At 44.5% G+C, this 27,875-nt stretch overlaps 1 protein-coding gene and 1 long non-coding RNA gene across 6 annotated transcripts in view; one reads left to right on the forward strand and one right to left on the reverse strand.

The window, feature by feature from the left end:
- JAKMIP1 (janus kinase and microtubule interacting protein 1) overlaps positions 1-27,875 on the forward strand; it is a 131,605-nt gene that overhangs the window by 81,896 nt on the left and 21,834 nt on the right. For 3 of the 5 annotated variants that reach the window (XM_048508978.1, XM_048508977.1, XM_048508980.1), the window contains exons 12-19: positions 1,294-1,356; positions 2,347-2,445; positions 5,359-5,460; positions 6,758-6,811; positions 8,643-8,708; positions 12,062-12,130; positions 18,485-18,562; positions 21,603-21,806. In XM_048508978.1, coding sequence (XP_048364935.1) covers positions 1,294-1,356; positions 2,347-2,445; positions 5,359-5,460; positions 6,758-6,811; positions 8,643-8,708; positions 12,062-12,130; positions 18,485-18,562; positions 21,603-21,806 — 735 coding nt within the window. The remainder of the gene's footprint in view (positions 1-1,293; positions 1,357-2,346; positions 2,446-5,358; positions 5,461-6,757; positions 6,812-8,642; positions 8,709-12,061; positions 12,131-18,484; positions 18,563-21,602; positions 21,807-27,875) is intronic. The other 2 variants (XM_048508979.1, XM_048508981.1) reach the window with 2 other exon arrangements.
- LOC125439776 lies at positions 233-27,499 on the reverse strand. The gene is made up of 3 exons (XR_007245580.1): positions 27,374-27,499; positions 7,292-7,426; positions 233-1,297 (listed from the first exon to the last, which is right to left on the reverse strand). It is a non-coding gene; the product is annotated as an uncharacterized LOC125439776 (long non-coding RNA).

Raw genomic sequence — 27,875 nt, forward strand, 5'->3', positions numbered from 1 at the left:
AACAAGAGATTGTCAGGCCATGGGTTGCCAGTGGCTTCACTTACCAAGGATGTGATTAGGAAATGTGTTCCTCCAGAAATTTGGAATACGTAAACAGGTTGAATGGAGTATCAGCCTATCCAAAGAACTGCTTTTGCAATTTAGCTTGAAACTGGTGGGTTTTGTGTACATGTATAAAGACAGAACTAATCTTAGCAGTAATCATTGTTCAAAGGGAATGAATTCCTATTAAATAATTTTGATAACTGTTGTAAGGCGAAGATTGTTTTTTGCAGTGTGTGTGTGTGTGTGTGTGTGTGTGTGTGTGTGTGTGTGAGAGAGAGAGAGAGAGAGAGAGAGAGAGAGAGAGAGGGAGGGAGGGAGGGAGGGAGGAATGCCACCTTTGCCCTGTAAACCTGTACCTCCAGTACAGTTAAACTGGAGTTTATGTAGCCAGATTATTCAGAGAAGTCTTCCTGGGACTGGTGGCTACTGCTGTGGCAACAATCCTTATCAGTCTTGGGGCAGTGTTGAGACTGAGAGTGTGGAGTGACTGTTGCAGTACTTGTGGTCATTCCAGGAGAAACATGGCTGTGATATGAATCTGATATGAATTACGTGTTCCTCACGAGGTCGCTGAAATTAACCTTGCCAGCCTCCAACTGCAGTTTCTGATAGTGATGCTGACTGGATGGTGGAGGTGGTTCTTAAGTGCCAAGAAGTCTTGTGAAATATAAATCCCTTGAGCTCCGAGATTTCTTCTTAGTAGTTTCCATTCAGTGTCCCACATCGCACCAATTTTCATTCTGTACTTTTACCTACTACGTGATGATACTGGAACTCATTTGTACTCACAGGAGACACTCGGCAACCCCACAGGGCTTCCAAGGCAAGAAACATTCAGCAGTTGTTTGCTTTCCTCTCTGCTGTGACCCTGGACTTGGTGGTCTCCCGTTTAAGTGCTAATTATGGCCAACTCCACTTAGCTTCCAAGATCTGACAAGATCAGGCTAGCCGAGGCTGTCCAGGTCAGGGCCATTTGCGCCACGTACAACGTTATTTTCCCTCTCATCTCCGTACAATGAAGCTTTAAAGGAGGTTAACCAACCAGAGCAGCCACAAACAGTATTTCTGCTGTGTAAGATCTTAAGAAGACCAGACTACTATACTTGGTCCAAGAGCAGCTAGTTGTAGGAAGAGGTTTCTCTTCTAGTTTTAAAGAACGTTCTCCATTTTGTTGATGAATGCATGTTGCTGCATTGGCCTTTCATGGATGGAGGCACTCACTCTGTCGCCACCTGTTCTGTCTTACAGGATTCTAAATGGATAGAAGAAAAGCAGGTACTGATCAAGACCAACCTGGAACTGCTAGAAAAGGTATGTGAAGAAAATGACAACTTCAATTTTACTTGCACTAGTTGTAATGAAATCAAACACTCTGTGATTTGAAGTGAGGGTTTAAGTATGTGTTGGGGGCGGGGGCTTGATAAGTCCAATAAATAGGGTGATAACTGAGAAGCTTTCAGAAAAATCAGTATCTACTGTGGTGGCAGGGGATGGTACGAATGAAAGCTGAGTTATTTCAACAGAGATACCTCATTGTTGTTTTAGACCCTGTTTCTGTTAATAAACATCAACTACTTGGTTTTATTGTTTTTTTAAAAAAAATACTGTAATACCTTGTAGCCAGTATGGAACTCCCTGGAACAGTGAATGCCATGGAGCCATCCCATAACTGGCATGTTTCTGTGGAAGCATGAGATCCAGGTGGCTCAGTCCAAATATTTTGCCAGCATAAAATGGTTCACAATTAGATACAAACCATATCCACCCAATAAGCACTATGCTGGTTCAGTTGTTTCAACGGGTAGGTAGGGGCAACTGATGGCAGCAAATGCCTGAGGGTCTGTTTTCCTCTTTGGCTGTTCCCTTTGAGGTTGATAGTTCTGGAGGTGTGCCAGGGATGGTTCGGTGTGGATGCAAGATTGTTTTCCAGGGTGCCTGCAAGCAGTGGGGCTGCCCTTGAAAGTCCTGTGGCCATCAGACTTGGTCAGTGATAGAATCAGTATACATTAGAGTGTGCTTTGTTTATCACTTGGTCTCCTTGAGAAGCCAGCTGGCTAGAGTTGACTTCAGCAACACTAGTAAAGTGCTGACAATAGGTTATGCTCTTGAGGTTTTTTGCAGTACTTAATGTGTATGTATGTATGTTTACACACTATTGCTTTAACACTACAGTAGCACGAGCCTTTGTCTGTGGTAGAAGTTCCTCTTGCATTTATTTCAGCAAGTGATACTTTGCTATGTGCTTTGAATATGTGACTTCTGTCTTGGTCCACAGTTATATGATTCTTTACTCTGTCTTAGATTCACAAATTGGAGCAGGAAGAAAACCAGCTGAAGAGTGAAATGCAAGATGCTAAAGACCAAAATGAACTGCTGGAATTCCGAGTCCTAGAATTGGAAGTAAGAGACACTCTCGGTTGTAAACTCTCAAATGGAACTGAGCTTGTCTTTGAACCCAAGATACAATTTTTGTGAGATATACTAGTGGTGGGTGCATATCTAAAGGAAAACTAATCAGATTTTCTAAAAATCTGCAGTGATATTTGGGCAATGAATATAATGCCACAGCCTTAGTTTATTTTTGGAGGGAACACTCACTAATTTTATGATGTTGTAACCTGGTTCATTTATATATATATATATATATATACAGCATTTGTTTTGCATCCAATAAAATATTTTCTTTATCTGTGTGTTTGCTTTTTGTTTTTTCCACTACCACAATTACTCCTTTCCTGCATGCATCATTTCTGATCGTGCATACTTCCCCCTGACACTTTTGATTAACACATCTATGCATGAAAAGTTTGACACATCCATCATGACAGTCTTTTTTCTGTTTAAGTTTACTTTCCGTCATTTTATGAAAGGGAAAATATTTGTGACATGTTTAAAAAAAAAAAAATTACCTGAATCTCTTCTTGGTAAAACAACAACGTAGCTTGAAACAGAAGAATTTTTAAATAGGAGGGGAGTTTTATTTCTTTGGAAAGTGTCCCTACTGTTTTCAGCAAGCTCCTGTTTATTCAGTGTGGCTTCATAGTGTGAAAGGAATAAACGATGCAGGGTTTGTATGTCTTTTCATGTCTTTTTAAAAGGGGGGGAAGAGTTGTTGTTGCAGAAAGAATGTGGGAACTTTGTTCAGCAATTTCAGCCATGGGGCTTTCCCCACTCACCTTCTGCTGCGCGCCGCTCTCGTGCCCCCTCAGCGCGCGTCATTCCTGGCGCGCTCTTGGGGATCCCCACGACTTCAAGGCTCTCGGGGTTCCCTATACTCTAATTCCCCACGCTCACAAGGCTTCTCAGCGCTGGCTATTCCTGGCATGCTCTCGGGGTTCCTCACTACCCCTCCACTCGTTACTTCAGACCACCTCATACAGAATCATTCCTGGCGCTGAAGAAACGGGACCTTTTGATGACCCCGCGCTCAGCCTCGGTATGGGACCTTCAGCTTCTGCGCAGTCACTGTGCAAAAGGTGCCAGCCTTCAGCGCCAGGAATGACGCGCACTGAGGTGGTGCAAGAGCGGCAGCGTCGGGGCGGCTGCGTGGTTGCCGCCCTTGCAAGTGGGGAGTGCCGCTGGACCCCGCGCTACTTTCCCGGAGTAGCGCACAGCAGAAGGTAAGTGGGGAAAGACCCCATGTCTGCATGTGGCCCCTCCATACTGGGAGGGAAACTTCCATTCCATCCTCAATCTTCCACTGCATCCCACCACTGGCTGCCATTTCCAATAACTTAGTCAAGGTTTAAAATTAATGCTCGACTATTCATATAATATTGTGGGAAAACACTGATGTGACTTTATATCATACTGAGTTACTATAGTTAACAGCACATCACCTTATCTTTCCCCTTTCAGACATCTTCTGTGATATGCATGAAAGATGATGGGGTGCCTTTGGCACGTTTGCAGATTCAGCTCTGGGCAGTAATTTATGTGACAGGTGTCAGTGCTGTTTGATATTTATTTAGGAATTGTATCTACTGCCTCTCTAGCTTGAGTGGCTTACAAAATAAAACAAGATAAAAACATAAAATAGAATAAAATAGTTAATATTAACAATTCAGGGTTAAAACATCAGCCAGAGTAAAAAATTAGCGCAAAACCAGGCAACGGTTTTAAGAGGTCTAATTAACCAATTTCTCAGGCCAGGAGCTCACTGTAAACACAATTTTAAAAGACCAGGCTCTTAACTAAAAGCCTGAGTAAGAAGAAACATTTTGGCCTGATGCTTAAGCAGAGAAAAGAGTAGGTGTCAGGCAAGCTTCATGGGGAAGGCTTTCCACAGGTGAGAGGTCACCATTGAAGAAGCTCGCTCTGACTAGTATTCCCTGTTGTCAGGGAATACTGTTTTCTGATTCATGGGGGAAAATGAGAAATTTGAAAGATATTGACAATAATCCAAATGATACCTGTTTCTTTTTGCTTGAGATGCTCCCCACAAAGTTTCATAATGATTTGCCTCAGCTGGAATGAGTGTTCCCTCATTTTTGAAAAGTAGGCTGAAATTCCTGAGAACTTGAAAAGTTCGACTGGACCGACTCATTCTTCAGTTGGTTCTGTGCATTCTATGGATCCCTGCCATGTGAAGGATTTTATGGTTACTTCCAGATCCTTTAAATAACACTGTAGAATGTCCAAGCTCTTGTGTCTCGCCCTTAAAGAAACTTGGGTACCCCACAGTACTGCAACCAATTATTTCTGTGCCTTCAGCTTCCAAGGAAATGTCCTTACTTGTGAGATATCTACCTGTTAGGTCAACATAAAATACTCTGGGGAGTGACTGAGCAAATGAAGGCAAGCTTTGGGTAGGCATAAACTACCTAGGAGTGTGTTCAGTCTCAGGTCTCCAGATTACTTCCACTGTCTGCTGCTCTAGAGGGAAGGGCCGCCGTCTTCCAATGTGCTTCTGCGTTATAAGCTCTGGGGTGGGTCTGGGGCTTCTGTCTCCTTGCACTTCTCACTGCATGCAGAAGCTTCTGTCAAAAGAGTGCAAAAACCTTGCCAAGGGCACATTTCCAAACATTCTCCTCTTCCCTCAGTATTGAGATGTGCTTTACTGTTTACTGTCCTGGCTTTTGTCTCTACCATCTTGGAAATCTCTCTGACATAAATAATATTAGGCAACATTTTGAACCTTTTAGTATGGCCCTGTTTAGTTTGTTTTGAGAAGGGTGTTCCATATCAACCCATCACACATCCATGCAGTGATATGTATCGTTTTCCTTTTTTGTTTGGTCTAAATTACTTGGAGAGGGCAGGGATCTTCTCATAACTACTTATGTTCTTGTTTTGAACAACATCTTTCCTCAGGAGAGAGAACGAAGGTCACCAGCTTTTAACCTTCAAATATCTGCCTTCCCTGAAAACAGCGGCAGTGCACTCCAACTGTTTTGTCAGCAGGAGGGAATAAAGGTAGATGTGAATGTGTCTGTTCTTGTGGGATAGCTGGAACAGTTTGCAGAGAACCTTCTGCTTTCTTCATGGGCAAGTGGTGGGCATGATTTCAACACCCAAACTTCAGTGGTATCAGCGAGAGAAATGGTTCCCTCTTCTTGCCCTTGGGGCTAGCTCACATCTGTAATTAGGGCCAAGCTGGAGCAGAAAAGAATTTGAGGAACAGATTTCTGGGAGGTCAGACTGGGAATAGTTAGTCTCCCCTCATCGCTGGGTCCCTTTTCGATGTTAAACACTGGAGCCCACCTTCTGCTTTATACATGACTCCTGCTGCCTTGTGAAATTATACCACTTTTGAAATCAGTTTGTGGCAGGCCCTAGGCCTCTGTGAAGCCTAACAGTCTTCACTGTTAGTGGCCACGAGGAAAATGGCACTTCATCCCAGCTGAGCCTCCGTGTGCTCCTAACCATTCTGGCTGAAAGGAGCCATTTTCATTGGCTTGTAGAGCAAGTTTGTCTCTGCTCTTGTCTTCTCATATATTGGAGACCTTAAATTCAACAGGTTGCCTAGAAAGTGTTTGAGATAGACCCAGAAAACCTAGAATCAGCAAGTCAGTGTGAACCGAGAGCTTCCAGAAGTAACCTTTTCCCTCCCCTCCCCTCCCCCTCTTCCTTCCTGTTTTCCCAGTTCTTTTATTTTTTATTTTCTATGTTTACTTAGTTTTTATTCTTTTAATTCTTCCTTTCTTGTAATTTTTTATTGGCAAAATAAAAATTATCCCCCCCCAAAAAACCCCTCCTGTTATGTGCCAAGAGCTTTCACTGAGAATTTGGTTTTATCTGAAGTATTTCATGTTTGATCATAATGTGAAATTATTTTCCTGTATCCAGTGAGTATCTGGTTGCCTTTTCCAAGGTCACACAGCATGATTTTGCAGCTGATACTTTAATACCGTTGCAATGTTGTGCTGGCGCTGCTTCAGGCAATTTGAATAGTTGTCTGTGATGTTAATGGTAATTTAATTGTTCCTGAACAAAACAGATATCAGAATATAGGCTATAATTAGTTCCTAGGATGACATTTGTGTTTGTAGACATCTTTTTAGATGTTCTTACATGACTTTCCGGGCATGAATTAGGCTAAAATCAGAGACTCGCCTCTTTAGGAGTACAATGGGACTTGTTGCCATTGGCACCAGAATTCCTTTCATAACATTTATTTCTGGCTTAATTAATGAAAAACGGTCAAACTTGTGCAAATACATATGATTTTGATTGCCAGGTGAAAAATAAAGACTGAAATTTTCTCTTCCAGGATGTGAACATTTCTGAACTTATGAAGAAGCTAGATATCCTTGGTGATAATGGGGTAGTTAATCTATTTATGTTGTTACGATTACATATTTTTGCATGGAATTTTGTTGTTTTTGGCATGTCGGCATGGATTCAGTACTGGCAAGTGGGTCATAAAACCCCCAGATTTTCCTCTGTTTTATTGTTAGTTTTAATGGTTTAAATGTTTTCACTGGCAGTTTCATGATGGACTTCAAATCCTGCAAAAGCATTTTGTTCAGAATCAAAGCTGGCCAATTGCTTGCAGGGTGAAGAGTCAATAGCTGAGCCCCATTGTTAGTGGGCCCAGATTGTGGGCCTCCTTGTGGCATCTGACTGGCCATAATTGGTGTCTGACCCAGCAGGGCTACTCCTGTGTTCTTATGTATCATTGATGTGGCATGTTCAACGTTCTTGGTTGGTGATAGCCCATGTTCCTGGGCATGCTCTGCAAATCAAATGAGCAACATACAACTAACCTGGCTGAGTTAAGTGGCAGCCCCCTTTCAAAACATACCTGGTTCAGCATCTGAGGAATTTGCTGACCATTCCGTTGTCAGGATTTGTCTCTGGACTTGTACTTACGTCAGAATTTAAGTCTGGTCCTCTTCTTTTATGAAATGCCAGGCAGACGCCCACTCAAGTAGAAATGCTTCAAGGAGAGGACACAAGGTTTAGTAGAAGGAAAAGCATTCTCATGACTTTTTCCATATTCTGGGCAACAAAATTCTTAAGAATTAGAAAATATTGTTATAGTAACAATTACAGCTGCAGGTCTAAAGTTATTTATGCAGGATCAGTGAGGTAATTGTGCAGAGCCCACCAAATGCTTTATTACACTTCCTTTAATCCTCCAGTGATCTGAGGCCTTCAACAGAAATCCTTCTTGTGAGGTCGCCTCTTTTAACGGTTTGACCTGAAATCAGATGCCCCCACCAGGGATCACTCCACTGTGAGCACACGTCCCCCCTCTGACCGTCCAGGCACGTCACTGTTAGCTCCCAGGCTCCCCATCTGGAGCCTCACACCCTGGTAAGCCTTCAGGGACCTGGAATACTGGCCCTTTCCCCACTTACCTTAAGCCCCGCGCTACTCTCCTAAAGTAGCGCGGAGTCCAGCTGCACTCCCCACTTCAGGGGCGGCGAGAATGCAGCCACCCCGCCGCTGCCTCTCTCGCGCCCCCTCAGTGTGCGTAATTCCTGGCGCCTTTTCAAATGGCGCCTTTTGATGACGTGGGGAAGCCGGGGGGAAGTCGTGGGGAAGCCGGGGGGAAGTCGCGCCAGGAATTGCACATGCTGGGAATTGCGCGCAGCAACCCTCCGACAAGGGTAAGTGGGGAAAGGGTCACTCATCATCCAGAGAGAAGTATTATAAGTGTTGCTCCTGGTAGTGTGTTTGCCTTTGCAAATTTTCATCTAGCTGAAAGCTGGGCTATATTCAGGCATCCTGAACAAACCTTTTGCCCATGTGGGTAAAACCTGACCAATAGTCGCATTGCTGTGATTCTTCCGTTGTCTCCCTGGCACAGAACAGGACGACTGAAGACAGAAAACTGACAGCAGTTGGCTGCAATGTCAGAATGCAAATGTCTGGATTAACTGGAGTTCGTTTCATTCCTCATAGTCAGGATGCAACCATGACTAAGAATCTCTGCCACTGAGCTGGAAACTAACACCAGTCAGTCCATCCATTTGGATCTCACCACTTGGATCTGAAGATTTCAGTCACTGTGCAAAGGGGAGTATAAAGGAGTATAAAGCACTTTGAGGCCTTTATAAATAAACGGCAACTTTCTTGTGACATCTAAAAAGATGTGCTCCAATGAGTCTGTGGAGTGTTGTAAAGTAAAGTGTCCTTTTCTGTTTCAGAATCTGAGGAATGAAGAACAGGTTGCGATAATCCAAGCTGGGACTGTGCTCTCCCTCTGTGAAAAGGTAGAATTCAGTGGGTGGTTGCATGTCAAAGGCATGAACGTTCCATCCTCCAAAAGCTACATTTTATGTACAATATTTTTAAATCCCCTTTCAAAAATCATTTTAAATCCTAATTTAACTGTGACTTTGTTGGTGAAAGACTGTGCGCATAAGCTCTTTTTTGGTAAAAAAAATAGCTCAGGGTTTATAGAAACTAAATAGTGGTGGCAACGGCTGTGTCTGCCCTCTCTTAAAGCAAGTGGGGTCAGGGAGAGGGTACCAGATACCAGATTCTGTCCCCATCTCCTGAGGAGGAGAGCTGGCACCCATCTTCCTAGGAAGCTGAGAGGGCTTCATGTTCACATTAGCCACATAGCTGTTAGGGGAGCTTGCCCTCCATCTTCGAAAAGGCCTCAGGCAGAGGGGGGATCCAGCCAGTTCTCACCACTTCTCTAGAAGTGGTTACTAATTTGTTCTGAGAGCCGAGAAGGGGTCACTAAAGCAGCCTCCCTGCCCAATAGGAACTGGAGGTGCGCCTGTGCGGCGGCACCACTGTTTGAATCCCACCACCATCGGAACCTGTTATTAAAATTTTTGGATCCCACCACTGGCCTCAGGGTATGGTTGGAATGGGTATGAAAATGATAAACACAATGCTATTTATAGTGATCAATACTAAATATACATACACATGCAAGCTAGTACAAAACAACGGTACTTATCATATAATCCGTTGTTTTGTACTAGCTTGTATGTGTATGTATATTTAGTATTGATCACTATAAATAGCATTGTCTTACCACTTACTTCCTTGAGTTTTTGGCAAGTTTTTTGTTTTGGGGGGAGAGGCTCCCCGGCTTGTGTTTATCATTTTCGGATTCCCTCGCTTGCCTTCCATTTGCTATTGGAATGGGTATGATCCAAAAATGTATTCGAAGTTAAGCAGGTCTAGTTTTGGGAACTCACCTGTGCTATTCTGAATTCTGTAACAGAAAAAGGTGGGATATAAAAGTGATAAAACACATTTCCAAAATAAATTTCTGCACACTGTTTGCCCCACGGGGAGCCGCCTCCCATGGGTCGAATCCCCACTACCGTCTTAGCCAGGTTTCAGAACACAAACTAACCAGGTTTGAGGGACGACCTCCCCGGTCGAATCCCCACTACCATCTTAGCCAGGTTTCAGAACACAAACGACCTCAAACCTGGTTAGTTTGTGTTCTGAAACCTGGCTAAGACGGTAGTGGGGATTCGACCATGGTGAGCCATTAAGAATAGCCTGATAGCCTAATCCTAAGCAGAGTTACCCCAGTCCAAGTACGTCCATTTCATGGGCTTAGACTGGAGTAACTCTCTTCAGGGCTCTACTGTGGCAGTGGCTGTTGCTACTGCATAGTAATTTGCCAGGAAGGGAGTCCACATGTGGCTGCCTGCAAACTTGGTTCAGTTTAGTGGCCTATGCTAAAATGGAAGACTCTTCCACATCTGGGGTCAATAGAACAGCACACTGGTTATGAGAAGAGGAAATGCGCACATCCTGCCAGCATGGCGCTGCTCAGAATTACAAGGATGCAAACATACAATTGGTTTTCGTTCAACCTTGGTAAGCCATGATTCAGCCTCCGGGAATCTCCAGGGAAGTCTGAGCACAATTCTGAGCACTCTCGAAAACTGTTTTCCACCGAACTATCTTTTGAACTTACTAGGAGGGGAATTATTATGAAACCATGACGAGAAGTGGCTATCACTAGGACGTCAGTCTCTCTGGAGTCTTGGAATAATGCTGCCCTCTCTTATCTGAGATCTGCCTCTGAGTTTATTATTTATTACATACTGAAGGTATCCTAGATCTAAGGCTGAACCTGGCTTTCATGTGGATTGATGAACCCACAGAATGGAGCCAAATTCAGATGGGGGTGTTTTTCTTTGGAACCGGGGTGTCTTCTAGGTTTTTTGAAAAATGTAAGAACCCCAGAAACTGAAGGGGGCTGTTCAATCCTCACCCCCCCCCCCCACACCAAGACAGGAACTCACTCACATAATGGAGCATCCCCATTGGAGTGGTTGTGGGGTGGGTGGAGGGGAAGGAGCTGCCCCCTCAGCCAGGCAGGCAGGAGAGAAGGAGGGGTCCCCAGCTGCCCTGCATCAGGCTGGCCAGCTGGAGGAGAAAAAACCCGGAGCTGCAGCCTTATGAGCTGGGCAGGCAGAGGCAGCAGGTGGACGGGGGTGCTGAGGCTGCCATTTAAGCTGGGTATTCAGTCAGCAGCAAAAACTATACCCAGGCTGCATATAACGCCAAGAGTGCAAAATTTCATACAACACAGAAGTCCAAGCATCTCAGAACAGACTACAAAACTAGCCAGAATGACTGTGACAATGATATAGTCCACAAGTGTGCCAAGGATCGAAACGCAGGACGAGCCAACCACTATTGCCCATTGCTTAACTTAATGGAAACTGTCACATCTATGGATTCATTCCATGATAGTGACTACTGAATATTCAGGCAAGGTTAAAATCTATTGCTGAGGAAGTGGAGTAATTTTACCACAAAATGGACAACAGCGGGAAGCTTGTCCCGTGTTTCTGTTTTTTGCACAATTGTGGACTTTATCAATGTCTTAGACATTCTGGCTGGTTTTGTAATCTGTTCTGAGATGCTTGGACTTTTAATTGTATTACATTTTTCACCTTTGGCATTGTTTGTAGCCTGGGTATAGTTTTTTTTTATTCATGATTGATTGTCTGTACATTATTATACCTCTGTTCGTTATATGCAACTTGAGCCAGGTAGCCATTGGTGGCAACTCTACAGGCGGGCAGGCCAGTTGGCAATTGGATCGCAAAGAGCTGGCGGGGGGTGGGGTGGACAGACAACAACAGAATGACAGGATTCCCCTCCTCTCGAGTCTTGTGGGTCCCCACTCGTAACATTGTACTATGATTGACAACATAATACCTATGTGGGAATACAAACATTGTGTGAGGAAAATACAATATGGGCACCTGCTCAAAATGTGTCATATGAACTTTCTGAACAAGGGAAATACCATCAGTCCATTTCAACATAAGAAACTTTGGGTTGCATGCAGAGTTTGGCTTCTGTTAACAGAAGGTGCTTCATCAATGGAACGGCTCCACAGCACCTTAATAACCTCCCCAAAATGGTTCCGTGCCCCCAGGAGCGGCAGAGGGTTAAAAAGCTCCAATCCATTCATGCTTGGCCTTCTTCTAGCAGAAATTTAGCCTGGATCCAAACTTGTGTTTCTAGACATCCCAATCCAAGAGTTTCATTTGTTCCTGCAGTTCACAGAATGAGGGAGGTGTCTCTTTTAAGAGGGCAATTTCAGGCTTTGGCTGTTATTTTCTTACAGTGGCTAAAACAAATAGAAGAGACAGAAGCTGCACTAACTCAGAAGATGGTGGACCTGGAAAATGAAAAGGTAAGAAGAAAATCTCCACCTTTTGTTTTCCACAAAGAGCTGATTCTTGCATCCCTCTCTGTCCCGCTCCCCCCTTAGTATGAATGGTCTCTGTCTGGAGTTAAACCTCCCAGCCTTTTTGGACATTACTTTCCAGGCTGCTGGGTCAAGGAGCAAGGAGCTGGCCTGGGGGCCTCCAGGGGTGGGGGTGGAGTGGGGGTGGCTGCCCAGTCGCCGCAGCAAAGTGGAATGTTGCCACATGCTGGGACCGAGGAGGTGTCGGCCAAGCAGGAGCCAGCAAGCCTGCAGCACCAGGGTTGGCCACTAGGGCCTGGAGCGCAGCAGCAGCAGCAGCAGCAGCAGCAAGCCCCACGGATTGGCCTGAGGCTTGGCTCATGTGGCTGAGCAGGAGGGTGCAGTGGGACAGGCATCCTTGCCTGGAAGGGCATCAGTGAGGGAAGGGATCACAGGCAACGGGGAAGGTAGGGAGAGCAAGAGCAAAGCAAAGAGGGCCCATAAGGGTAAAGGGAGGATCCCATACAGCTGAGATGGTTTGGGGGTGGATCAGTGATTAGTGCAGCAGAAGAGGGGGAAAGGGTATCAAGAGAAGAGACATCAAGTGGCCCAGAAGGAAGATAGCTAGTAGGTCAAAGCAGCTCAGCTGGACCTCATAGCCAGGGGAGTCAGGACTTCCAATAGAAGAGCCCCACCCAGAGGCATAGCTGGGTCAGAGTGCGCCCAGTGCGCCCTCTGTGTTTTCCACTCCCACCCCTGCAGTGCTTCCCTCCCCACACACACATTTACCTTATTTCATCCTGGAAAAACGGCCTGTTCCCTTCAGGCTGAAAACGGCCTGGTGGGAACTACACTTCCCATGAGACCTTGGGGCTCACAAGGTCTCCTGTGAAATGTAGTTCCCTTCAGGCTGAAAACAGGTCTCTTCTCCAATAAGGTAAGTGTGGGGGCAGGGGTGGGGCCGCGGGGGTGGGGCGGGGGAGTGTGGTGGGGCAGGGGGAAATTTGCTCCTTCTTTTGTTCCCTTTTTGCTCCACTGGCAGGATGCTATTTGCTTCCAAGTAGTCCATGATGTTATCTGCTATTATGCCGGTGAGCAGTTTGAGGATCGTGGGTAAACATGTTATTGGCCTGTAGTTTCCAGGTGTTGTTCCTTTGGCTGAATCTTTCTAAATCAAGCATATCTTCCCAGTTGTTAACCATTCATCGATTTCACCATTTTGCATGGCTTCATTGAACTGCTTGGCCATTGCTGGGTGTAAACTGGTTAGGTATTTGGGCCAGAAGCTATGCAATTGATCATGTCCTGGTGCCGTCCAGTTTTTCACTTTCTTGCTTTGATTTGTTATCATATCAGTTGTTATTTCCAGTTATTGCATTTATTATTATTATTATTATTATTATTATTATTATTATTATTATTATTATTATTATTATTATTATTATTATTATACACATAACAACACAGCACAAGTGTCTGGAATTCATCTCTGAATATCGAGTCCTTCCCAAGGACCTAGGATATTAGAGGTATTTGCGTAGAATATGTGCAGTTCCTAGAAGTGCTGCTTTCTGCAGCATGTGGACTGATGTTCTGTCCAAGTTTAGGCTTTCCAGATGTTTTTCAAGATTTCTTGGGATTCCTCCTAGAGCACCGACTACTAGTGGGATTACTGTTGTTCTTTTTTGCCACAATTGTTCAACTTCAATTTGTAGGTCCTTGTATTTTGTGATCTTTTCCAGCTCTTTGTCCTCTACCCTGCTGTCAACTGGCACAGCAACATCTATGATCCAAACATGTTTTTTTCTCTACCACTGTTATGTCTGGGGTGTTGTGTGCCAGGTGTCTGTCTGTCTGTATTCTAAAGTCCCAGAGTATTTTTGCTTCTTCATTTTCTGTGGTCTTCTCTGGCTTTAGCTCCATTACCAGGTCTTGCTACAGGGCAGGCCGTACTTTTTGCAAAGGTTCCAGTGCACCATTGCTGCTAGCCTATTGTGACGTTCAAGATAGTCAGTTTGGGCTATTTTCTTACAACAGCAGATGATGTGCTCCACGGTTTCATCACCCTCTTTGCAGAGACGGCACTTTGGGTCATTGTAAGACTTTTCGATTCGTGTCTTTATTGCAATTGTCCGTAATGCTTGCTCCTGGGCAGCAAAAATCAGGCCTTCAGTTTCCTTCTTTAGAGTTCTCCTTCTGAGCCACTCCCATTATTATTATTATTATTATTATTATTATTATTATTATTATTATTATTATTATTATTATTATTATTATTATTATTATACACATAACAACACAGCACAAGTGTCTGGAATTCATCTCTGAATATCGAGTCCTTCCCAAGGACCTAGGATATTAGAGGTATTTGCGTAGAATATGTGCAGTTCCTAGAAGTGCTGCTTTCTGCAGCATGTGGACTGATGTTCTGTCCAAGTTTAGGCTTTCCAGATGTTTTTCAAGATTTCTTGGGATTCCTCCTAGAGCACCGACTACTAGTGGGATTACTGTTGTTCTTTTCTGCCACAATCGTTCAACTTCAATTTGTAGGTCCTTGTATTTTGTGATCTTTTCCAGCTCTTTGTCCTCTACCCTGCTGTCAACTGGCACAGCAACATCTATGATCCAAACATGTTTTTTCTCTATCACTGTTATGTCTGGGGTGTTGTGTGCCAGGTGTCTGTCTGTTTGTATTCTAAAGTCCCAGAGTATTTTTTGCTTCTTCATTTTCTGTGGTCTTCTCTGGCTTGTGCTCGTACCAGGTCTTGCTACAGGGCAGGCCGTACTTTTTGCAAAGGTTCGCGTGCACCATTGCTGCTAGCCTATTGTGGCGTTCAAGATAGTCAGTTTGGGCTATTTTCTTACAACAGCAGATGATGTATCCACAGTTTCATCACCCTCTTTGCAGAGACGGCACTTTGGGTCATTGTAAGACTTTTGATTAAGTGTCTTTATTGCATTTGTCCGTAATGCTTGCTCCTGGGCAGCAAAAATCAGGCCTTCAGTTTCCTTCTTTAGAGTTCCCCTTCTGAGCCACTCCCATATTTTCTTGCTGTCAACCTTCCCTTCAATGTTCTTAAAGTACTGCCCATGGGTGGCTTGTTTAGCCACTGCTCCTTCGTGTTTTAAACTGTTGGACTCTATACTCTTTTGATTCTTTGGCTTTCAGCATCTCAGCCTTGTGGACTTCTTTCAATGCTGGCTCTTGACTTTTCTTGGATGTATTCTTTCAGGCCTCTTTTCTCTTCCTCTACTGATTGCTTGATGTGGAGCAGTCCTCTTCCTCCTTCTGACCTTGCTAGGTAGAGTCTGTCTACATCACTTCTTGGATGCAGTGCTTTCGATTGATGGTCATAATTTTCCTTGTTTTTCTGTCCAGGATGTCCAATTAGGCGTGTGTCCAGTTAATTATGCCAGCAGTGTAGCGTGCTACAGGCACCGCCTAAGTATTAATTGCCTTTATTGTATTTCCTCCATTTAACTTTGATTTCAAAATTTTCTTACCCTTCTAAGATATTCCTTCCCTAATTAGCCTTTGACTTCTGCATGCTTGATGTTCTCTGCTTGCAGTATCCCCAAAATATTTGTAGCTTTCATTCACTGGTAAGCGCTTTATTTATATGTCTTTTGGCATATTCACACACTTTTCATGTTGCAAGTTTACCTTTACTGAGTTCCAAAGTTGCACACTTGTCAAGTCCAAAATCCATTGCAATGTCAGTGCTAAAGACTCTCACTGTGTTCAGTAGTGACTCAATCTCTGCTTTTGATTTTCCATAGAGCTTTAGGTCATCCATGTATAGAAGGTGTGAAATTTTGGTGAGTTTCTTGCTGTCTGATATCCTTGACCTGTTTTCTTCAGAATTATAGAGAGCGGAATCATAGCAATGATGAAGAGTAGTGGGGACAGGGAGTCTCCTTGGAATATTCCCCTTCGGACGTTGATTTCCCCTATTCCTGCTCCATTGACTATTAATTCTGTTTTCCAAGTGTGCATTGCATTCTTGACCAATTTCTTGATGTTTTCACTGACTCCAATTATCTCCAGGCAATGAAGTATCCAACTGTGTGGCAGTGAATCGAATGCTTTCCTGTAATCAATCCAAGCTACATGCAAGTTGGTTTCCTTCTTTTGCAATTCTCAAGGATCATTTTATCTATGAGCAGTTGATCTTTTGTTCCCCTACTGTTTCGTTTGTTTCCTTTTTGTTCTGGGGGCAGCAAGTTCTTTCCTTCCAGGTGGTCTTGTATTGCATCAGCTAATATGCCAGTAAAAAGCTTAAAGGTTGTTGGTAGGCAAGTGATTGGCCTGTAATTGCTAGGGATTGCTCCTTTTTCTTGGTCTTTCATTATCAGAAACGTTTTCCCTGTTGTCATCCATTCTTCAATTTGGCCTGTTTGCAGCACCTGATTCAACTGTTGGGCAATTCTTTCATGCAAGTTGGTCAGTTTTCTTCAGCCAGAATCCATGTAGTTCATCACTGCCTGGGGCAGTCCAGTTCTTCACCCTTTTTTTGGCGTTTTTTTTCCCAACCATTTTTAGTTGTTATTACCAGGTTGTCCATGTTGTTGCTGCTCAGTTCAGCCTCCACATCTTTGGCCCAACTTGCATTTTGGTTGTAGTTCTTTGGGCTGTCCCAAATGTTTCTCCAGAACTCAATCGTTTGTTCTCTGTCTGGCTCTCCTGTGTTTGGTTTTCACATCTCCACTTACATTCTGGTAGAATCGTTTCTGGTTGGAGAAAGAGTTGATTCTGCTTGAATTGAGCAACCCTTGCTTGAATCTTGCAATCTTCTTTGAAACTGCCACTATCTGTTGTTTGACCACCTCTATTGCCTCATTGAGTTTCCTCTTGTCCAGGTGGTACCTCTTAACTAGGTCTGCTTTTGATTTTGTCATTTTTCAGCTTCTTCTCCTTCATGCTTTTCAGTTTGCTGGCATCCGATCGTGAGTTTGCTGATTTTTTCTTCCCAGTCTGATTTTTCCACTTTGGAGTATCTATTTTAGGCCTTCTTTTCTGGGTGATGAATCTTTACCCCTAGCTCTTTAGTAATCACTACTGCAGTGCTGTACATAAGCTGGTTTGTTTCATGCAGTGACATTGTTTGGATTCCAGCAATGACCTTGTTTGCATCCTTCAGTGAATTGAGCAGATCCTTCCTTGGAACAATCTTCAATGGTGGCAATATTGTGGATTCGTTTGTATTGCTCATGTGTTCTAGGATCTTCTGCATCAGTTCTTCTTGCTTTTTTTTGTCAATTGGGAACTTTGGGTTGTTTGGGTTGGCTCCTTTGGAGGTGTGATGATTGTTGTTTCTTCCTCCTCTTCCTCCTCTGTCTCTTGCAATCCTTGAATTGTTGCCAATTTTGTTGAATTTCTTTGAGTGTTCCTTGGTATGTTTTCAATACCATTGTCTTGTGCTTTCTGCTGGATTTCTGCTAGCTCTAGTGCACTAAAAACTTTGTTCCTTTCAATATATCTTCTTTGATCAGCAAGTCTTTGCTCAGTAATTTCTGTGTCTGGGTGAAGTTCTTTCCAGACTTGGTACATTCGTTTGAGGTATCCTCTTTTGATGGGTTTGATTTGTAGTAGCAAGCCATAATTTCTCTATTCTCTGCACACGAATATTTTCGACGTTTGTTCGGTACTTCAGTAGTCCTGCAGGTTTTTTCAGCCCTGGTTGCTCAGCTGAAGATCCTGAGTCCTGTAGCCCATTTTTCGCCAAATGCCCAGGTACTCCAGCACCAGACGCGTGCCTTGTTGACCCGGGCGACGACCGATCCGGTATAAAGTTTCTTTTTCTTGTCTTCACCATGGTTTTGGGTTTTGGGCACATTTAGTCTGGCTTCTCATCAGAGGCCTCTCTGGTTTGGGTGGCCCTCCAGCACAGCCCTCTGACTCATTGGAGCACACAAGCCCCACCACCACACCAAGGTAGTGCCCTTTGGGGGGGTTTATTATTATTATTATTATTATTATTATTATTATTATTATTATTATTATTATCGTCGTCGTCGTCGTCGTCGTCGTCGTCATCATCATTTGTACATAACAACACAGCACGACATGCACCTTAGGAACAAGTGTTTTTTCTCCACCACTATTATGTCTGGGGTGTTGTGTGCCAGGTGTTTACCTGTCTGTATTCTAAAGTCCCAGAGTATTTTTGCTTCTTCATTTTCTGTAGTCTTCTCTGGCTTGTTCTTGTACCAGGTCTTGCTACAGGACAGGCCGTACTTTTTGCAGAGGTTCCAGGGCACCATTGCTGCTAGCCTATTGTGACATTCGAGATAGTCAGTTTGAGCTATAGTTTCTTGCAACAGCAGATAATTGTTGTTATTGTTGTTGTTGTTATTCAGGACCTCTTCACGAAGCAGAAGGGTTATCTAGAGGAAGAACTTGACTACAGGAAGCAAGCTCTGGACCAGGCTTACATGGTAGGAAATATGTATGTTTGACTGAAATATAGCTTTTAAAATATATAAGCATACAGGAATACCAGCTGAATAAAGAAACCAGAAAACTGCCTGTTACAGGTCACATAATAGTCATGGATAAAACAGTGAGAATTATGTTTTAGTTTTTAAAGTGTGTGCGCAAAACTACACGCCGAAGCCTTGCAACAGAGTACAGCACTTACCCCTGCCCCCATGAGAGCCTCCGCTACCCCACTGCTGCGTCTTCTGCTTGAAGAGCCTGCCTTTGGAACTGTGGGCTTTTGGTGTTTTCAAACTGTGCTTGCAAGATTTGAGCACAACCAGTGCTAGGAGTATAACAGTGGTCTTGTTGTATCTTTTAAATGTTCACCTTCCCAAGATTTTTTTAAACAATCATTTGTGAAGTTCAAAGGCATAGGACCAAATTGAGTTTTCTTGTGAAGAGAAAGGCAGTCCTAGTTCTTACTGAAGTGGTAAACCTGTGAGTACCACAGTATGAGAAAAAAGTCATATGACTGCATGCTCTTCCGGGCCAAAAAATATTGTTCCATGTAGGTTCAGGGAGAAGAGTTTTTAGTCTGTTCTGCTCTCTGATGATTGCTCTCTGATGAAATAAACTCCCAGCCTTATCCAGCATCAGTGAGAAGCATATCGTAAAGCCTGGCTGGTGTTGACAAAACAGCTACTGCGTTGCACCCAGAGTACCATCAGCAAAGCACTACCAACAAACTGAGACTCTCCGCTTCCCCTTCCCATTGCAGACTAGTAAGTTCCCCAAAATGCTCTTCTGGAAGACGAGGGCCCTGGGAACAGCAGAGAGGACAGTGGCGGGCTGCCCCCCCCCTCCCCGGTGCCAATGTCAGGAGCATCTTATGGCTCCTGGAAGCAGTCTTTGACTCTGACCTGCAAAGCCTTAAATGCTTCCTCTGCCTTTGCCCCTCTTTATGGTTCAAAGTGTGGATGTACAGCAGTTTGCTTTGTGAACTATGGAAACAATTCTCTGTGTGACTCGGATAGAGACCTGCAAGCTGAAAACCAGGCCACCTGATTTCCATGTCACTTGCCACTGCAAGCAGGTTCCTAATTCACAGAAGAAATGTGTGGCCAAAGTAATTGTGTGCCCCCCGTTCAGTGCCAGGGTTTTTCTTCTAAGTGGATCCTGATTGTATATTCTGTCATTTTTATCTCAGGATATCAGCTGGTGAATCTTACATGTGCAAACCAGCGGTGGGTTACTCACTGTTCCCATAACTCTTGAGTAAGATTACTAAACTTTTTGAGCTGTGGCTTTATGACCAGATGGCCATCTTGTCAGTAGGGATGCCAACCTCCAGATGGGAACTGGAGATCCCCTGGAATTACAGCTCATCTTCAGTTCCCCAGAGGAAAGGGGTGATTTAGAGGCAGGGTGCCCCACTGAGGTCCCTGTCCTCCCTAGAGTTTCCCATCCTGGAGCTAGGAATGCTACAAGTGGCAATCTTGCTTGTCAGGGGCTTGCCGATGAGAACGCATCCTACTTTCCACACACTCATTTTCCTTCATTTTAAATTCCTATTTTTTCATTGGGGGCGGGTATTTCCGCATGTGTTTTATTCCCTCTAGTGGCTGATTCAATACGGTATAGGTTTAAGTCCAGCCTAACTTCCTGCGGACTTGAACCTGTGTGGTATCAAATTGATCACTAGACAGAGGAGAACGTGTAAGGAACCAACTCCCCCCCCCCGCCCCCCACTGCAAAGAAACAGCAACTTAGAAGTGAAGAAAATAAGAATGCAAAAAAGCCCTATTTGAGAACAGCCGCACTGACTTCCAGTCTGTGTTAGAGTAATTGCGGGTTTATTGTATTTTGTCTATTTTAAATCTGATTTGGTGGCCACTTGGAGCGTTGGAGAAAGGCAGGGCAAAAGTATTTTAATAAATCAAGTGGGATGTCTGTATCATGAGCGAGATCCAAATGTTGTGCGTTGAGATCGTTATCAGTGTGCGTGTTCAAGCATAGCTTCCCCTTCCACCAATACTAATCAGGTGGGGGGTGCTGGCCCCTTGGTGAAGAGTAGCAAGGAATGCTGTGAGAAGACCTGATCTCAAATATGCTGCTTGTTCTGATGGTACAACATCATTCCATGAACAATTTTCTATCCACTTCATGTTACTGATTGCTCAGGTCAGCCATCCTTTGCAATGAAAGAGGATAGCGTAGGGTGCCATGATGGTAGGTAGCCACTTTTACAATCCTGGGGGCCAGTTGATGCGTGTGTAGGGGAAGGGGAGGTTGCTGGAGTCTCCTGCTGCTTACAGTAAGTCTCTTGTTAAGATAGTGTTGACACTCGTCTGTTCTAACAATTCACCTAGTTCGTCTGCAGCCCTTCAGTTTACTGGGGCTTTCTTGCCAATCCAGTTTGCTTGGGACATCTGCCACTGCATTATTCCATCCAACTGCTGGTCCACTGAGTCTATCAAATGCCACCTTCTCCATGTGCCAAGGACTATGGCACCAGTGATTTCCGAACCTCATAGCCTAGGGCCTTGGTGGCAAACCTTTGGCACTCCATATGTTATGGACTACAATTCCCATCAGCCCCTGCCAGTATGGCCAATTGGGCATGCTGGCAGGGGCTGATGGGAATTGTAGTCCATAACATCTGGAGTCCCAAAGGCTCACCACCACTGGCCTAGGGGATAGGGGACGCTTCTGGGCTTGAACCAGGGACTTTTTGCATGCCACGCATGTGCTCTGCCATTGAGCTACAGCCCCTCTCTGTTGTCTTCTCCTGCACTACATGGAATGAGGTCTGGATAACTGGGCAGAACGCGCCGTGAGCACCACTGCAGCGCCTGCACTGAATGCAGTTCTGTGTGCACCTCACATGGGATGCGCCTCACGTGTCCCAGTGGCTGCTTGCCTGCTGCTGATTTGTGTTCTCGCACCCTTCAGGCTCCCTTTCACTTGTGTTACTGTTGCTATTGCTGATTGTTGTGTCGTGGTGGCTTTCCATATTCAAACGGGAGACTGTTTTGTATGTGATTTGGGTTGCATTAGAAAATCCAGGAGCTGGAAGCCACACTTTATAATGCTCTGCAGCAGGACCCAGGGAAGAGAGCCAGTGAGTCCTTGAACGAAGCCCAGAGGGAAGACTTACGCGCTGCTGTGGAGAAGGTGCGAAGGCAGATCCTGCGGCAAAGCCGTGAATTTGACAGCCAAATCCTGCATGAACGCATGGAACTGCTACAGCAAGCACAGCAGGTAACCCTGCCCTTTGCATGTTGAGATGCTATGTCCACAATTTTGGGGCATCTCTATGGTTTTCACTTCCCTCTGCCAAGTCCCAAAGTTTCTCAGATGCCCAGAGTGTTTTAGGTGTCCTTGAAACTGTGTGATCTGAGCACTGGCTTCTCTGTCCCAATTTTAAAATGTTCTTGTTTCATAAATCTAACTCTTAAAAGCTTCACTCTCATAATCTGCAACAAATCTGGAATATGAGCAGGGTACACTCAAGATGTTGATGTAACAGGAAGGCAAACAAGAAAGGCTTTATGATGTGTTAAGGAGCTCTCATTCCAAAGCATGTTGGGAACAGACAAAATTTCCCATAGTGCCCATGACAAAATGGCAGCTCTGCCTCTTTCAATGGCAGCTCTGCCTCTTTCAGGTATACATTCCTGTTTGCAAAAGATAAAATGGTGAATTAACCCATTAGCTGAATTCAGATTCTGTGGTATTTTCTGTGTGGTGTGGCTGAGGTCTGGTGGTTTCAGCTCCTGACATTTCACCTGCCTCTGTGGACCACGGCCACACAGCTCAGAAAACCTACAATATTCAGTTGATTCCAGCTGTGAAAGCCTTGAGAATACATGTGCTCATTCTGTAACATACTTACGTTGTCTGGTCAATGGGGGAACTCCTGTTCCAATGGTGAGTCTATAAAGTGTCAAATGGTGTTTTCTTTGTGGTATTCATGCTATATTTGAAACTGGGAGGCTGTATAATGTAAAACTCTATGCCTTTCCTACAGTAGAGTGGGGTTGGAGATGTATTGCTGTTGACTCCGTTTTCCAGGAAAGGACAGGAAGACTCTAATAGCAATGATGCTGTCAAGCAAAAATTTTGAAATAACGCTTAAAGTAGCTAAATTTACTTGGATAGCATTCAAAATCAGGAATATAAGAGACAATTGATAGTGTATTGTATTGTCATTAAAGTGGGTCTAATATTTTTTAACAAAATTGATAGAGAAATGTAGCTTTATTTATCTGAATCTGAGAGTTGTATTAAAATTAATTGTATTATTTGGATAAAAGTGATAGATTTTATAACAATTTTAATCATATATTTTCCTACTTATTTTCCTATTTTATTAATATTTGAGCATAATTTTAGGTTTTAGACAAATTGGTTTTAAAGTTTTAACGGATTGTTATATTTATTTCCTAGTTCTTAAGCCACATATTATATGTGAATGAGATCTCCCGGGTAGAGGCCAGCCGCATCATGGAGGGGTGGGGGACTGTCAGTAAGTTAATCTCTGCAGATCGCAGAGGCCTACCTGGGACATATGGGGTGAGACGGTCACGAAGGTATGAGGGCCTCTGGCCGTAAAGGGCCTTAAAGGCCAACACCTTGAAAATGATCCGGAATTCCACTGGGAGCCAGTGTAAGCACCGCTCTAAAGGAACTCTCTAAAGGAACCACCCACCAGAAGTCACGCTGCTGCATTCTGGACCAGTTTCAGTTTCCGGATCAGCTGCAAGGAAAGGCCTGCATAGAGCGAGTTACAATAGTTCAACCTGGAGGTGACCATTGCATGGATCAAAGTGGCCAGGTCGGACTGGGAGAGGTAGGGGGCCAGCCGTTGGACCTGATGAAGATGGAAAAAGGCAATCTGGTAACATGGACCACATGGCTCTCCATAGAAAGAGAAGAGTCCAGGCAGACCCCCAGACTGCCGGCCAAGGGAGTTGGGGTTAAAGAAACCCCCTCCAGTTCTGGTGGCTGAAAGTCCCCGATTCTCCCACCACGATTCAGCCAAATGACCTCCGATGGATTAAGTTTTAACCTGCTCTGCTTCAACCAACCAGCAACCGCCTCCAAACAATGCTGTAGAGCCTCAGGGGCAGAGGTGGTCCCCCCTCCATCCACAGAATGAGCTGGGTGTCATCAGCATACTGATGGCAGACCAGCCCAAAACTCCGCACCAACTGAGCGAGGGGTCGCATGTAGATGTTAAACAAAAGCGGGGATAACAAGGCCCCCTGGGGCACACCGCAATCCAGTGGGTGCCTTTGGGAGGCCTGGTCCCCACATCACACCTGCTGGCCCCTATCACTGAAGAACCATGCCCCGTACCCCAGAAGCAGCCAGGCGATGGGTCAAAAGGTCGTGGTCGACCACATCAAACGCTGTGGTCAGGTCTAACAATACCAGCAGCTCCAATCCGCCACGGTCGAGCTGCATGCGGAGCGTGTCTGTGATAGTGACGAGGACGGTCTCCATTCCATGCCCAGCATGGAAGCCGGACTGGAAGGGATCGAGTACCAATGTGTCCTCCAGAAAGCCCTGAAGCTGCTCCCACACCACTCTCTCAATTTCCTTTCCCAGAAACGAAAGATTCGAAACTGGGCAGTAATTGGCCAGATCACCAGGATCTAAAGATGGTCTTTTCAAGAGTGGGCAGATCACCGCCTCCTTCAACCCACCCAGAAATACTCCTTGCTCAAGGGAGCAGTTAACAATATTCAACAGATGGGGTCATAACTCCTCCCGACATGTTTTAATTAGCCAGGAGGGGCACAGAATCAGAGGACAGGTCTAACAGCAGCCAGGACTCTGTCAACATCGAACTCAGCGAGCAGGGGGAACTGATCCAAACAAGGACCTGAAGACTGCAACGGGGCCTCCAGTTCACTAATTGTAGCAAATTAGAGACATGTAGCCCACCCACCCACCCGAAAAACTACATTTTCCAGCCAAATTTGATCTGCAGTAATGCAAAATTCTTACTGCAGCAGTCCCTGATTAGATGCAGCGATTATTCCCAGTACTCCTTTCAATCGCCCCCAGCTTTAAAATCACTCCCTGCCCTAACATTACATCAGTGGTTCTATATGAAATTGACAAAGCTAATCCAATCAACCATGCTAGTTTGTTTCTATGCTCAGTGTTACATCACTAGTTCAATATGACAAAGAGAAAAAATTATTTTAAAACCCTCTTTGAAAATGGAGGAAAAGGGGAGGAGAAAATGGCTGAAGGGAAGGCTGAGCAACTACACAGACCAGGTGTTTTCATAAAATGGGAGCCCCCCCCCCCAGATACTTGTTGGAGCAGGCACAATTACCTGAAGAAACAGAAACGCCCCCCCTCAAAGAGCCACATTTTCTGGCAAAATTAGAGCTGCAGTAACACATGACTATTTCTACGCCAGTCCCTTGTCAGTTTCTTCTTGCAAAAACAATTTCCCTTGTCAATTTCACTCTCTTCTAGCTGCAGACACTGTATATGTTCACCTTAAGATACATGGGTAATTTGAGAGGAAATTGACAAAGCTGATACAATGGTTCTGGCTTGTTTCTGTGCCCTAATATTACATCATAGACCACCACCTCACAAAAATCAACCCTGCTTGTTTGTATCTCTGCCTGAATGTTCCATTGCAAGTTCTATATGAAATTGACAAAGCTGACCCAATCAACCCTGCTTGTGTGTGGGTCTCTGCCTGAACATTACATCACTTGTTCAATATGAGAAACAATTTTTTTAAAATTTTCCTTTCAAAAGCTGCAGAGCATGGGGAGGAAAAAATGGGTGAAGGGGGATTGGGTGACTACACAGGACCATGGATAACCGGGTGGAGGGGTGGGATCAGTAGTGAGATTCAGCAGGTTTGCACCACTTCGGCAGAACCAGTTGTTAAAATGATGCTTGTAAACAACCAGTTGTTAAATTGTTTGAATCCCACCACTGGGACCAGTTGTTAAATTATTTGAATCCCATCACTGGGTGGGATAGAGAAATACCATTTCAGCCTGATCACATGCTCAAGGGAAGCTGGCTTGGAAACAGATTTTTAAAAATCGCAGTTAAAGTGTTCAAGAAAACAGTTAAGGAAAAATGGGAAAATGTGTGGAATTCAAAGAAAAAAAGGGGCCTCCTAAAATAATTGTATTGTGATTAATGTTTGGTGGATTGCAACTAGTGGTTTGGAACTTTCCCCTTAATGACAGTTCAGGAAGCTCTTCTGCTGGCTCCTATGCCCAATATCTGCCAATATCTGAATAGATTTTATATTCCTAGGTTTCTCATTGTCACTGTCGTTTATGGCTTTCTTCTTTGCAGGAGGAGAAGACGCTGCTTCCTATTTATTCTGCAGATTAGAGTAATGCTCTTATTTTAGTAACAGATGAAAGGATTGTCCAGATAGGTAGCTAAGGGGAAGAGTGGATGGCCGTGAAATATGTTACAGAAGGGAACGCAGAACAGAAAGTCCTTCTGCGCCTTGGCGGGGACTTCTGTCCTGTCATTCAGGCTGAGGTTATGCCACCCCCAGCCTCGATTTTTGTAAGCCAAGCACTTTCTTTTGGCTTGTACTTTCGAAAGGTTTTGATAACTGATAAAGGGATATAATTCCATAAAGACCGGGTGTGAGATGCTGGTTTGCTGTTTTCAGTTGCATGGATATAGTGATGCTTGATCATTCAGACATCTTCCAAAAAGTATTTACTGTGGTAGCAAAATTGTATTTGAACTGGTAAAAACTGGCTTCTTAATTACATGACCTTCATTTTGCTTGGGGTTTATTTCTTAGGTTTTATTTACTTCCCTCTGTAAATAACTGGGGTGGCTTTGATCTTTGCTCTGGGCATTGCTGTCTCTTCCAGTTATTTCCCCTCCTGCTGACCCCCTGAGACAATATTATGTCATGGAGTTGTTATATCATTGGGAACAGCTGTGATACCTGCACACCACTCCCCCCGCACACCATGAACTCCCCCCAGGAGCTCCCTGGACTGTGTTACAAGGGCTACCAGAAGACTCCTGAGTCCTGACCTAACAGGGCATGCTCTCCCTCCTCTTTCATCCAGTGCTTGTTTGGCTCCACTTTCCTTCAACCCACCCCCCCACAACAACAACAAATGATCCCCCCTTCACTTTAGACCAGTGTTTCCCAACCTTTTTGAGGTCAGGGTACCCTTGACCTCACTCTTCATATCTCACGGTACCCCTGTCGCCACCCTCCACCTTCCCCTCCCATTGCCCCTGCTTGCCACACCCCACACCTTCCCCTCCCAGGGTGAAGGGTAGAACTGAGGGGGGTGGTGGCTGCTGACCTTGGTGCTGGCCCTGCCCCATGGGCCAGCTCCATGTCCTTGCTGGCGTCGGTGGGAGACACCGCAAAAATGAGGGGGGGGGGTACCCCTGGGACATGCTCATGGCACCCCAGGGTACCAGGGAACCCTGGTTGAGAATGGCTGCTTTAGACCTTGCAGAAGTTCCAACAGCCATTTACAGTGCGAACTGAGGGGAGGGGCTCTCACAAGAATTGCTGCTTACGTACCAAAGGGTGCTCTTTGACAGCTAATGATATTGACAGTTTGATCAAGCAAGAGGGCAATTTTAGTTTCATGCAGATAATTATCTAACAACCTCAGACTGAATCTATGCAGTTGCATTATTTATAACAAGCAACCTTACAGAAAATGTTTCTTTGCCAAGCAAAGGGATCACTGGACTTGAATCTGGCTCTGCATAGGCAGGAAACCATATTAATTCAAGCTGATAAATGGCACGAAGGGGTTGAGAGTGCTGCTCCTTACCGTTGAGAGTTACATGATCCTTCTGATGCTGCCGGTCGTTTCATTTTTTGGCGTTCTAGACCAGGTGGTCAGTTGCTGCTGCTGCTGTTTCGAAAGAGTTCTTCTAACAGAGTTCTTCTTCCTACATCAATCCGACTGACCCTTTCAAACATTTTTGAGCCGAGTCTCTAAGCAGCTTAGCAAATCCTCCACTGCCTACTTTGTGCTAAAATTACAACATTGTTTTTGTCTACTTGCTGGTGAATGTAAATCCAATAAGACTGAGCCACATGTGCTAATAAGGTGCTTGCTGAGTCTCTAATTTATTATTATATTTTCACAAATGTGATGCTCAGGTAACATTTTTCATATCTTAGGGCAGCGATAGCTAACCTTTTCGAGACTGAGTGCCCAAATTGCAACCCAAAACCCACTTATTTATTGCAGAAGTGCCAACACAGTAATTTTACCTGAATACTCAGGTTTTAGTTTAGAAAAAATGGTTGGCTCTGAGGCGTGCGTT

This window comes from Sphaerodactylus townsendi, linkage group LG10, assembly GCF_021028975.2.
Source record: "Sphaerodactylus townsendi isolate TG3544 linkage group LG10, MPM_Stown_v2.3, whole genome shotgun sequence".
Classification (NCBI taxonomy): Eukaryota; Metazoa; Chordata; class Lepidosauria; order Squamata; family Sphaerodactylidae; genus Sphaerodactylus; species Sphaerodactylus townsendi.